This window comes from Gavialis gangeticus, unplaced genomic scaffold (genome assembly GCF_001723915.1).
Source record: "Gavialis gangeticus isolate Ggan-Ray unplaced genomic scaffold, GavGan_comp1, whole genome shotgun sequence".
NCBI classification, from domain to species: domain Eukaryota; kingdom Metazoa; phylum Chordata; order Crocodylia; family Gavialidae; genus Gavialis; species Gavialis gangeticus.
Window position 1 is genome coordinate 4,363,672 of NW_017729019.1, and position 13,279 is coordinate 4,376,950.

The 13,279-nt window shown below is 48.5% G+C and overlaps 1 protein-coding gene across 1 annotated transcript in view; it reads left to right on the forward strand.

The window, feature by feature from the left end:
• Positions 1-19: 19 nt before the first annotated feature.
• Positions 20-13,279, forward strand: part of SYPL2 (synaptophysin like 2) — a gene marked incomplete at its 5' end in the record, with an annotated part of 23,206 nt that continues 9,946 nt past the window's right edge. Inside the window, 4 exons of the mRNA XM_019513728.1 lie at positions 20-115; positions 5,532-5,656; positions 11,108-11,309; positions 12,249-12,440. Of these exons, the coding sequence (XP_019369273.1) occupies positions 20-115; positions 5,532-5,656; positions 11,108-11,309; positions 12,249-12,440 (615 nt within the window). The remainder of the gene's footprint in view (positions 116-5,531; positions 5,657-11,107; positions 11,310-12,248; positions 12,441-13,279) is intronic.

A 13,279-nucleotide genomic window follows, 5' to 3' on the forward strand; every position in this document is an offset into this window, starting at 1 on the left:
GCGGCCGGCTCCCGCCTCACCGCCGCCCGTCCTCTCCCCGCAGGGCCGGCTGCTCTCCGGGCTGCGCTGGAGCCGGCTGGAGGAGCCCCTGGGTTTCATCAAGGTGCTGGAGTGGGTAAGGTTTCCATCTCCTCCAACTTCCAGGAGCTTTCTATTTCGGTGCCCGGGGGTGGGGGGGCAAGTGACGCTCCTGCAAAGTTATGCCAAGCTGGCCCGAGGGGGGGGGCTGGACGAGCCAGGCATGAGCAGGGCAGGAGGGGAAGGAGCCGAGCACGCCGTGCCCTCCAAGGCAGCCCTTCTATGAGCAAGGAAGCCTGGATCTGCCGGGAGGGGCCGGGGAGCGCTGCTCACATTTCATGGGGAGGGGGGAAAAAACACCCTGGCTGCAGTGGTTTAACCTTTCCAGAGCTCTGATCCTGCACATACCGGGCCTGGCTTGTCTCTCACTCCTCAGCTCCGCTCTCTTCACCCACCCCTGGGGCAGGGGGCGAGGGAATGGGTCCCGTGCTAATGGGGAGCGCAGTGCTCCAGGAGGGAATGTGTGGGACAGCCAGGCTCGCCTTATTAATGAAGCAGCCTTCAGCTACCGTCTGCTCGTTAAATCAGGCCCTAATGTCTCTGGCTGTCTCTGCCACAGTGATTTTCACAGCAACATGTGTTCCACCGGGAAAGTTATCTTGCGGTTTTAGAGGGGTTGACTCTCTCTCCAGTTTGTGCATCAGACATCGTCGCACTTATTGCATCCTTAACCAGGAAGAAGTGTTGTCTAGAGCAGGATTTGGAGGACGGGGACTCCTGGGTCCCTTGCGTGACCTTGGGCGAATCATTTCATGTCCTCTGAGTCCCAGTGGAGCCATCTGTAAGGAGAAGATACCTGCTTTCCGGCATCTGCATTCATTACTCTTACCAAGGGGTCTGAGACCCTTGAATGAAGCAGGGTATGGAAAGGCTTTGGTAGCAGTAACAGTGAATTAAAATGTTTGTAAAGTTGTCAGGGCCATCGGTCTGGAATATGAATGATTTGCACTGTCAGATCTGGGGGCACATCAACACTGCTGTATTTCTTGCATGCCTCCATTTGGTTGTGGAAGCCCGTACTAGTATATATTGCACCACGGTTATTCTAATAATAGCACTTATGTAGCAATTTTCATCCATAGATCACTAAGCTCGTTACAGATGAGGTCAGTGTCATTATTGCTGTTTTTCAGATGGGGAAGCTTAGGATCAAAGAGGGGAAGTAACTTACACAAGGTCTGCAGCCCCAAATCAAACCCAGCCCTCTTGATTTGGCCACCCAGAAGATGGAGCCCCAAATGTGTATAGCCCCAGGCCAATACATTCAAATGTTGGTTCTGAGTTTTGAGTAACTGAATTTTGGGGAGTCCAAACCCCAACCTGGGACACCAAGGGCTTGGGCACCTGCAGTTCTGCTTGAAGTCAAAGGGAGTTGTGAGTACCCTTGAAAACCCAGGGTGCTTCAAACCAACTACCCCAAACCTGAGACAGGTCTAATTAATATTAATTTGACTTTTGACTTGACCAGTAAGAGGCCAGTTACCCTTAATGAGAGGCCAGTTAGATCCTAAAGGCAGGAGGTTGCAAGTGAGAGAGGAACAGTGGGAAAAACCCTGGTTGTGCCCTGTGTGTTCTGCCTTTCAGCCTCCACTCCCTCCCCGTGTGACACAGGAGACTCGGCAAGATGGATCTGTGGTTGCACTTGGTCAATGGCAGTTACTTATGTTCATGCACCAACAAATAGCCCGAGTTCTGATGGAAGCCAGTACAAATTGAAGGAGCTCCGTTCAAGGAGCTTGCTGGGTCAGGCCCTCCATTCAAAAGTACCCCAAAGATGCAATACCGCGGGTATTTGAAGGGGTGTAATAACTAGGAGTGATTGGCTAATGCTAAACGACAGGAAACTTTAATGCAGAAAACAAATGGTAAGAAAGAGATGTATGAGACTAGCGCACAGTGTCACAAGCAAAGCCATGGAAGACACAATGCTTCGATCGTTTAAAACTAGGCTGGACAAAGCAGTAGGGACTATTCAGTAAGGAATAATTCTGCTTTGGTTGGGAAGTGATCGAGATGACACGGGGTGCGTCTACACAAGACGCTTACTGCGCATTAGCCTAATAACACTGCGCAGGAGTGTGGTGGTTAAAAACCATGCTAATAGCCTACTGCACAGCGTTATTAGGTTAATGGACAGTAAGCATCACGAAATAACCGTGCGCCGGTCCTACTGCGCAGTGACTCTAGTTACTATGCATTTAGTTATTACTTCGTTAAACAAGTACTAAACTCAATGCTCAGTAATTAAGGCGTATTAATGAATATGTAGATGAACCCACAGTGAATCTCCTCTGCCCCAAATGCTATACATTTTCCCTCTGTTGGGTTAATGATTTAGTTATGTTCAAGGGGGAATCAATCCGTTATAGATGACGTGTGAAATATTCAGTCTAAGGCTCTTTACCCTACATTTCCGTGCTCTCTTTTCTCTCCCTCTCAAACACAACATGCGACACACAGAGCTGATGTTTCTTTCTGTTGCGCAGGGAAGCCAGAGTTCAGAGAGCGTGAACTTAACCAGTGCTCAGTTTCTGGATGAGTTACCAGAAAACTATTCAGGAACCACATTCATCTTCACCCTGTGCCAGTAGAAGAAAAAGAGAAATTCAACGCAGAAAGAAGCACAGGAAATGTCATTTGAGACTTGTAACCATTTCCTGTATGGATGAATTACACACTTATTACAAGGAGGCAAAGAAAACAAGACAGCAGTTCATTGAATGTGTAACTGAAAACTGATTTTGGCGTAGAAGCACCAAGGCCCTTCAGTATTATCAGTACCAGAAAGAAAATCAAACGGTTCTTTAAAGGGATAAAGAACTTTAATGGGGTCACAAGCCCTCAGCTTCCCACCCCTGACACAGATCATCAGGTTGTCAGGCTGTGTTTCACAGTGAGGCACAAAGCAGGAGGACAGCTTGAGGTTCCTGTAAAAACATATTTTTTTAAAAGGGGGCTTTTCACTTCTGGCCAAGCCACCTGCCTGCATGCCCCTGCATCAGCAGCTCTTGAAACACCAGGCTTCTCTGAGCGGTTTCCAAGCTGCTGATTCAGCGCCTTAGGGGACAGGTGGCCTGACAGCCACGTAAGAAATTGTTCAGAAGCCACCGAAGAGCCTCCTCTGTAACTCCCAGCAATGCTAAGGGGATTGCCTATGCACTGGAGCTGGAGCAAGATGTGTGCCCACATCTAGGTTCTGTGGCACCGTCCAGGTTCCTGCCTGACCTGGGGCCATTCTCCTTCCATGACTGCACACCTACGAGCAAGCGAGGAACTTCATGGGCTGTCCCCAAGCTGGCCAGCTCAGCACGGGAGCCAGTGAGCAAGACGGGAAAGGGAGCCAGTAAGAAAAGCTCTCTGGCATGGCATCCAGGCAGCCTGCATTGCTGGCATTGCTGGGCAGGGGTGGAACAGAAACCCAGCAGGGAGGTGGAACTGGTGAGGGACTGGGCTGTCACTCAGCTCTTCTAGACTAGTACAGAGGCTCTCTATATGAGGGACAGCCAGACCTCTTTGGGCCCATTAGGAAGCGCTTGGGTTATAGGCTAGAACAAAGTAGCAAACTGCTGGTAGCTTTGTGATCTCAGGTATTATGCTGGGCTGCTGGTGGTGATTTTTGCTTCCCCTTATAGCTCACAGTATTTGCTGGGTTCACGGCTGGGGATGCCATGTGTCGGGGTAAGGCACTGCCCCCTATTCTTTAGCAGTGGGCCTGGTTTTATCTTCTTCTTAGTCTGTGAAACTGTGATGCCTTCCTCCTCCATGTCCCAACCCCTGAAGCTGGTTTCTGCCTGTTTTCTAAGTCAATGGGGGCCAACCTTTTTAGCAGGCATACAAGTTAGCCCCACAGCCTCCCCAAGTGCCACTCTGATCCCCTTCCCATGCCCGGTCTGCTGCTTTGCTTTCTGCTCCCTGCCCAGCACTCCTTGCCTGATTTGCTGCCTTGCTTTCTGCTTCTGGCCCAATCTCCCATTGTGCTGCCTGTCCTCGCCCTGATTTGCCACGTGCCACACACACAGGCTGCCTGTGCCACTTGTGGCACCCGTGCTGTGGTTCTTCAAAGCAGCACATAATGGAGGTAGGAGCAGTGCAAATCAGACTACTAGTGATGTTTACACCCTTTGCTGGTCTGGCATGTTATGCCCTAGGATGTCTTCCTGTGCTAACCCACTGCTGTCCCAGAACCTGGAAGAGTCAGTGTTAGCAAGGGGAGTTATGGGAGCCAGCCTGGTAGGATTGTCTTTTCTTTTCCTTCTCACAGATTCTTGTATGAGAGAGTGACATTTATTAGCTGGACTGGAGGCTTGTGAGCTCACACACCTGTGGTCTATTCCCAGCACTGAGACTGATTTCCTGCATGACTCTGTGCTTTGTTTCTATTCTCTGTGAGAATCAGCAGGCCAGCCCCTGTGTTACTGCAACCTGGGGTAAATCTTATGAAGTCAGAGCGCTATATGTGTATTGTGGAGAGAAGGGCACTTGTATCTTGTAAGAGAGGCCAGGTGATAGGGTGAGATCACGCCTCTTATTGTCCTACCTGCTGCTGCATACCTGTTCCAGTTTACTTAGTGCAGGTGTTTCTGGTTCCCACCGAAAATGTACAACCGTCATTTTTAATGTTGAAGTCCAACAAACCTAATTAGGGAGAATGGCTGGCTCAGAGGATTGGTAATGGCACATGGAGCCTTTCACTTCTAGGTTGTCAAATAGTTTTCAGGTCCTTAGGACAGGGACCGATAGTGCGGGTGATGGTTTTCCACTGGAGGATAGTTCATGGTCTCAATCCAGTTCCCATTGGGCAGGTGTCCATGTCTTTATTGGCTTTTACTGGCCTCCTTCGTTGATTTAACAGAGAGGCCATATATTGAACTGGCTCTGGGGAAAACTCATCTCTTTCCTGGTGGGATGTCTGGCCAGTATCACACTGCTTGGTATATGACTCCAGCTCATCTCTTACTTCCTGTTGCTGTTGCTCTCTTGCTTGGGATGAGAGTGTAAGAGTGGCCGTGTGCCGGGCACAGGAGAATGCCTCCATGAAGACCAAGATCATCTCCCAGGAGGCCTGGCCTGGAGAGTTTTCTGTTTCTTCACATGTTGTCTGTGTTGGCCTGTTCTTATTTCTTTTGCTATAAACACTATTGTTCCAAGAAATGGATCTGCTGGTGCTCCGCTGTCTGCTGCCTGGTTTCACCAGCACAGCAGGTGACGGGGGCACCTGACTGGAAGCTACAGAAGCTATCCATTCACCCCTGTTACCCTGTAACAGTTCCACTGCAGCCCTGTGAGGCCTACATGAACCCAGGATGATTTACCTGTGATCACTCCAGGCTGCACTGTAAGTCTCAGGAGGGGTGGGGGGCCCAGCAGAGCTGTCATCATGGGCCTTTTGCCAGTTTCCTTCTCACCAGCTGGGGTCCCTCTGGCTCCAAAGCATTTTGCTTCTTCTCTTCCAGCTCTTTGCCATATTTGCCTTTGGATCCTGTGGCTCTTTCAGTGGGGAGACGGGGGCTACTGTGAAATGCAATGGCAAAAACCAAGAAATGACTGCCATCTCCGTGCAGTTTGGATATCCCTTCAGGTAAATGGGATCTCCCTAATGATAGTTCAGCCAAAATCATGACTAACCTTTTCAGACAGGAGGACAAAAGACTGGGATAAAAACCCAGACCCAGCCCCTCCCGCCCAAGAGGAGCACTCTCCCCACGCAAACACACTTAACTAGCTCTGAGGGTGCATATCTACCCTGCCTCTTACCCATTCTTTGAACGAGGGATGTTAAACATATAGCCCATGGGCCAAATCCGGCCTGTGGAGGTGGGTCATTCAGCCCATGGCTGTTGTCAGTGCAGCTACTGGAGCCCCTGTGGTGGTGGTATTCCTCCCCGCTGCTTTAGTGCATCTCCAAAACCCAGGCAGCTAATGTCCCCTCACTTTCCCACCCCATCTTACCTACCCTTAAAATGGCAATGAGTTGGACACCCCTGCTTTGAAGGGATACATTTTGATACAGGGTATCCTTAACCTGTGGCACTCAGCTCCAGGATACTTCTGGTAGAATGGGACTCTCATGGCAGATTTTTCTTTAATTATCATGCATCTAAACAGATTGATCTGAGGTTGGGAGTGGAAGAATGCTTGTTTACCTGTCCCAGTGCAAAACAGCTTCCATTTTGGTTGCTTTTTGCGTTACTAAGTTTTGGAAATTTTTTTGCAATGGGCATGCACAAACAGCAGGGAGGAAGCAGACTGGTGTAGGCTTTAATTGTCCAAGACTGACTGATATTAGGAAGCTGCCAATGAACCAACCCAAAGAAATGGCCTTCGGGTATAGCTGAGGTAAGTTGGCCCAGACTGCCTGACCACATGATATAGAAGCAAAAGTGATTCCCACATAAGTGTGTAGTTGCAAAGAGAACAAGGCAATTCTAAATGAACATGTTGGCATGACCAAAGAGGAGCAGAGCAACCAAACTTTCTCTCTCTTCCTTAGCCAGGCCCTGGGGAGGCAAGACTCTTGCAGCCTCTTGAAGCACATGGGTCAGATGCTCAGCTACTGTGAATCAGCACAGCTCTACTGAAGCCAACAGAGTTGGCTTGGCATCAGTGGAGGACTTTTCGCCATGTCTTAGACCAGTTCTGAGCAGGGTTAGGTGGCATGGTGCATAATGTAATGCCAGCTGCAGGTGCCTTGCTTCCTCTAGAGTTACCAGCATTGCTCACACCAGGTGTGGGTGAGCTGGGTTTAGTTATATTTGAAACATTCCCTCGGGGGTAGAAAAGAGAACCATGTCAGGCCAAGTGGTGTCAATAAGGGTGTGATCAAATAGGAAGTAAGAACCTCAGGTCTCTTTTCACACTGAGGGGGCAGGTCTCTGCTCCCAGCAGGAGCTGAGCTGTGAGCACTTGCTAATTGTATGCAGGGGGGTTATCACATTTTTGTCTCTCTTTTGCATGTAACAAAATCTGTCCAGTAACATGGGCACACCTCCTAGATACTGCTTTTCTTAGGAGTGCAATATTCTGCTTATGTTCTTCATATCTTTCCTCTGCATTATGATTAGCAGGGCACACAAATACTTTTAATAAATGCTCTAATAATTCTTGGGCTGCATTGTATCTAAAGGTGTATCTTTCAGAACATCTCTCGGAGACAGAATGCTCAAGGGAGAACCAGGCCATTATGGGAAGAGCTGTTCTGACCCCATTAGTGGTTGGGAAAAGAAGAGCATTTAGACACAGTCCCCAGAGCATAAGAAAAACCCTTATTCATTCCAAAGCAAGCTAGGCAGGCTGTAGCATTGAGGGGGAACCTTTTGGACATCTTCAGGCTGTATTGTATGGGAGAATGCATGAGCAGGTCTGGTATGAGATTTAGGAGAGAGGCATTTGTACCAAGATTACTGGAGGTTAATAGCTTAGTACAGCATCAAAGGAGGATTAGGTATCTGTATAAAAGAGAGGAGTGCCTGCAGTTAGCATAGCTCTGATAGTAACAGCAAAGACTCTTGAGTCCTCATCCTTCAGGGCATTTGCTGATCTCCAGCTGGGTCAGGAAGAAATTCTCCTTCGCTGGTACTATGCTCCAAAGTGAGGTGCTTTTCTTAAAGCATTTCATATTGGCAACTGTTAAGAGATAGGACACTGGACTAAGTGGACCACTGATCTGTTGCAGTTAGGCAGTTTCTGTGTTCAGGTCTGCTTCTATTCAAGGGTGCAGAGAAACCAGCTAACCATCTAATTTAACTAGCCAAGGTAAATGTGGGTGGGTCTACACGAGATGCTAAATGTGCCATAGACTAATTGTATTGCATATTAGTGCATCATGGCAAAAGCCTTGCTGTTTTGCTAGTATGCACTAGGATTAGTCTACTGCACATTAATGTAACTAAAAAGGCATGCGCTGATGCTGTTGTGCAGTAGTGTTGGATACTGCGCATTCAGTTAGTACCTGTTATTACAGGTATGGCACATACCTCTGGCCCATTAGTGCACCTGTAGAAGTACCCTGTGTGGATTAAGACCAAAATAATCTAGAAAACACTATTTTAACCCTTCATAGATGCCAGGGGACAATGCCACCTCTGTGAGTTTTGCAGCTATGTCTATGCTCTGGGACTGTTGCTGCTTTAACTATAATGGCAGTGCTGAGGGAGCCAGGCTCCCTGGTTTGAACATGACTCTGCTGGTACATTTTTCCTGTCACCAGAATTACACCCACTCCCCTGAATGACAGAAGCTTTGCTTCCGAGGTTTTGCTGGCATAGCTGCATTAGTATCTTTTCATACCCCTTGCTGATGCAGCTCTTCTGGCAGAAGTCTGTAATGTGGGCAAGAGCTGAGTCCTATGCAGCTGTTGTGGTTTCTGGACTATCTGTACCTCTGAGACCTTCTCTGATCTCTCCGTACAGACCCAATTGAGTTTTGTACTTTTGCTTGCCTGGGGAGGAATCAGATAACTCTCTGGATCTAAGACTGGTTCTACAGCACCCTGTATATCAAACATGTCCCCCCCCCCCATCAGACATGACTTGGCTCATAACCAGAAGTTAATAAAAGTGACCAGAGAGGTTCCTTAGAGCAAAAGATTGTTTCATTTTGGCAACTGGAACAAAGTTTAGTGTGTAAGAATAAGGATGTGAAAACAAGACATAACCTCCTCACACATCTGCCTTACCTAAGGGTTACCTCTTTCTCTGGAGCCAGATCTCTTCAGACCCCCCCAGTGGGATCTGTATCCCTGCCTGTCTGCTCTCCACAAATGGCTCCCTGACAACTGCCTCATAGCTGGACAGAGAGAGACTTTTTAACTGTTTACAGTCTTTTTGATCTTTGCCTCAGTCTGCAGCCTGGAAATAGCATCTTCACAGCTAATAGCTCAGGTATTGTCTCTTAATGACCCCTGAGAGGCTGCTTATCTGGAGCCACTGTGCTCCCCTCCTGCTTGCTTCCCAGTAACCCTGCTATTAAACTAAACCAGCATATGCACTCAGTAAATGATAACCCAATATAAGCATACAGTAATGCTGCCCAGGAACAGGTCAAACACAGCAGTCATAAATAATTGGAGATCAGCCCTCCGTCCTTTACAGCATCATTTGCCACTTTTCCTTGGATGCAAACTTTCAAAACAAGTAGTTCACTTTAGAAAGTATCCCTCCATCACCTGCCCAGAAAGAGATCTAACAGAGTGTTTCAGATATGTCCCATTGCTGGAAGTAGGTTACTGGAGCTGATGGGCCAGTGGTCTGTTCCATTGTGCCCAGCCTTCATTAGTATGTCTGCCAGTCCAAAGCAAGAGAGGTTTGCCAAGGAACAAGGAAGTCAGAGCAATAATAGAAATAACTGCTTCATTTGTTGGGGCTCAGCAAAAAAAAGCATCTTGAGTGAGTAGAAAAGGGGCCAGAATTAGACTGAAATCCATCCTGTGAAGCTAAACATATGAAAAGTGTGAACATGGCTATATCTATCCACACATCTTGGCCTGCCTGCCAACATTTGGTAGCTATAAATAGAGATACAACTTTGAACTCCATTGAAATGCATTTGACTAGGAGAAATGTTAGCAGGGGGAGAAATGGGGAAGTGTGCAGCTAAAACAATGGTCATTGTCCCATCTTGGCAGGGACAATTGTCTGCAGGGTCTCGGATGTATGGGGATAAGTCAGTCCTCCTTAATGAGTGTTCTTGCCATCAAATTTCTTTTAATTATCTGACCTCTAACATATGCAGGCTCCAGCCTGGTTCAGAACACAGACGGAAGAGAACAGCTCTCTTCTCTTCTTCTAAGGGCTGCAGTCAACTCACTCCTAACTGCAGTGATTAGGATTTTAAGCACCTATGTAACGTGTTCTCCATTTATTGTCTCTGTTTGGTACCTTTTGCTAAATGGAAGCAAGGACATTCTGTGTCACTGCCCAGGTCAAGTCCTTATCTCCGATCCTGGTGCAAGTGGGCACAGGTCTGTTGAGAGCAGAAGAAATGATGATTTTTATATCCACTCAGGATCTGGTCCTATATTTCTAAACAGACAGTGCACATAAAGGGTCAGAGTGTAAAGAACCTCCTTTTCATTTAGGGTAAAACAAAAATGTCCTAGGGTTGGGAGTGGGATACCAGGCTGGAGAATTTTTCATAATCAACCTGGGAAGGTGGTGACAGAGAGTAGCCTTTTACTTATTTACATAATCTGTAAGGTGCTTTATAGCTGTGGACAAAGGTAAGGTCATGGCCCTGGAGAACCCGCAGTCTAAATCAGACCATATTGAATCAGAACACTAATACCAGCTGGTGCCTTTTTGGCAGCCTCTCTGAGCAATGTCTGTGCATATCATTCCCATTAGGAGAGATGAAGTGTCACTTAAACTCCTACCCTTACTGCCACGAGTTGGTCCTCTTTGCTGGCAAGCTCAGCTGAGACGCAGTCAGACGCTGAAGCAGTGGGCACACTTAATAAAACCTAAGCAGGCAGAGAAGCAGAGGACCAACCACTACGCTATCTGAACGCTTCTAGACCATGACTACACTAGTATGGCATAGATGGGGAGCACCCCTCTGGTGTAAGAGCTACTGTAGGCCAGGCACTGGGATTATGCCACCATGGGCAGTGGCTGCTGATCCTAGAATAGACGAGCCATGTTGGCAAGGCAGCATGAAGGAGCGTGCCCTGCCACTGGCCTGCAGGCCTTATCGGGGGAGAGGTCCTTTAGGTGCCAGTGGGAGCTGGACAGTGGTGTTGTTCCAGGTTCTCTGCTTGGCATCCCCTGCGAGCTCCTCATTTTGAAGCCTGCACTTCCCAACCCTGTTCATTCATGGTTTGGCCCCTGAACTCAGTTGGTATATGGGTTTCTATGGTCCCACCTTCATCTGAGGGAGCAAGCCTTATATTACTCTGCCCACCAATCCCAGCCATCAAATAGGCCAGCTCCTTTCACTGAGGGAGTTGGGAGGGGGTGACAGCTATTCTTTCCCCTGCTCTCAGCACTTGCTGAATGAAATGCATCTCCTCTCTCCACCCCTCTCTCTGGAGCAGGTTATACCAGATTCCATATGAAATGCCTGTCTGCGAGGAAGACGCTGAGAAAAGGACACTACATCTCATGGGGGACTTCTCAGCTCCAGCCGAGTTCTTTGTGACTCTGGGGGTCTTCTCCTTCCTCTACAGCATGGCAGCCCTGGTGGTCTATCTGCGATTTCATTCTCTCTACGTCGAGAATAAGAGGCTTCCCTTCGCAGTAAGATCTGAGTCTCCCAGGACACAACCTTGGTTTAGCATTTCTTTATGCTTGGGGCTTAATCCAAAGGAGTGTGGGGTTTAATCTGTTTACGCAGCAGGAGAGACTGGTCTAATGACTGGAGCACAAGGCTGAGAGCCAGGACTCCTGGCTTTGACAATGACTCACTGTGAGACCCTGGGTAAATCACTTCCTATTTCTCTCGAGTAGAGGGAGGGAGCTAGTCTCATTAGTCTCTTGATAGGAAACAGGAGAGGGAGATAAGCATCTATGTATTGTCTTAATCATTGAACTCACTTTTTTCTCCCTCAACCAATATTCCAGTCTTGCACCCCACTCCGGGCACTGAGATCTCTTTCCCTGTGGCACCATTACATCAGTAGTAATAGGGAAGAGGGATATGGCCAATGAGGTAGTCTCTTCCCTATCTTCATGCATCCCCATATTATGGCTGAAGTCAGCAGACCAGTCACTGTAGCCTGCAGCTCTGTATCTTAGGAGCAAGGACTGAAGGTAGGTTCAGAGCCAGCACTCGCAGACAAAGGCAGCAGACCCTGCAAGGTCTGTTTGGTACCTGGGGCTTCAGGACAGAATCAGGAGGCACTGGATACAAGCAACAAGGGCAGAACTAAGCCATATAACTGAAGTCATGCAGCCCTAAACACTGTGGCTTTTTAATGAAGTGTGGAGTTGTATCATCTGGGAGGAAGAAGCCTTATGGGACCCTCCCAACAAATGCCCTGGGCTCACTTTAACGGAGCACTTTGGAGGGCTTTGGAATGGAGCTAGAGGGTCCTTCCTTGCAGCATCTGGGTTGGGGGGAAGAAATCAGGATCCCGGAGACAGATCACAGTGCCCATGTTTGGTGAGAATGAGAGGGACCCTTGTGTGCAGAGCTGGGAGCAGCATGACACTTCTTATTTGTCCCGTCCCCTCCAGGATTTCTGTGTCACTGTCTCATTTACCTTCTTCTGGCTGGTGGCAGCTGCAGCCTGGGGCAAAGGCCTATCGGATGTGAAGGGAGCCACGCGGCCATCTAGCCTCATCGCTGCCATGACGGTGTGTCATATCCAGGAGAGTGTCTGTAATGCTGGGGCCACTCCCTCCATGGGGCTGGCCAACATCTCTGTGGTAAGAGCTGGCAGAACAGCAAGCCAGGGGGTGGGAAGGGACCTGGGTGATGTGGTGACATGGAAGGCAGTGGGCTGCATGTTCAGCAGGTGCAAATTGGAGTAATTCCGCCAAAATTAATATCCCATTTTTACCAGCTGGGGGTCTGGCCCATGAGGTGCAAAATCTGCAGTGTTAGGTCTCATGCAGAACATTAGTGGAGACTCCCATAGGTATCTCAGTAATATCAGCTTGTGTCAAGCCACCACCCTAGGAGGCATATCAGAGCATGGAGATGATGCAGGACCTCTGGATCTTAAAGCAGGAGCCTTTTCCTACCTGAGCAGAAAGATCCTGGCTTAGAAGACTTAAACAAAGCTACGCCAGGCATCTCAAATTCTCTAGGTGCACTGCCAGTAGAGGGTGACAGAGCCATATAGGGTGGGTTACATTTGTGTTACATTTGTGCATCTGATGCTAAATGGACCAGGGCAGATGAGGCACCAGGAGCTGGTGGGAAACCTTGCTGAGATGGCATATGGAGTGCTGTTCCTAGTCCCAAGTGCATTGCTAGGAGATGCAGTCACAGCAGCTGGATGCCTGTGTGCCTTAGTGATGCTACTTCTGCAGCACTGGGACTGAAGGAAACTTAGGTGGAGACTTTCAAATCTGTAAGGCCTCCAGCTTGGCTAAGCTAAGGGAAGTTCTCAGCTGGCTGTAATTGTCCCTGACCTTATCCTTTCAGTGACTGGCACCAGAGGACAACATAACTGCAGTTTTGAACACTTCTGAATCTACCCACTGAGCAGACACAGGCATGTGCATGTGTGTGTTTCCTGCCCGTGCTTTTTACCCTCTCT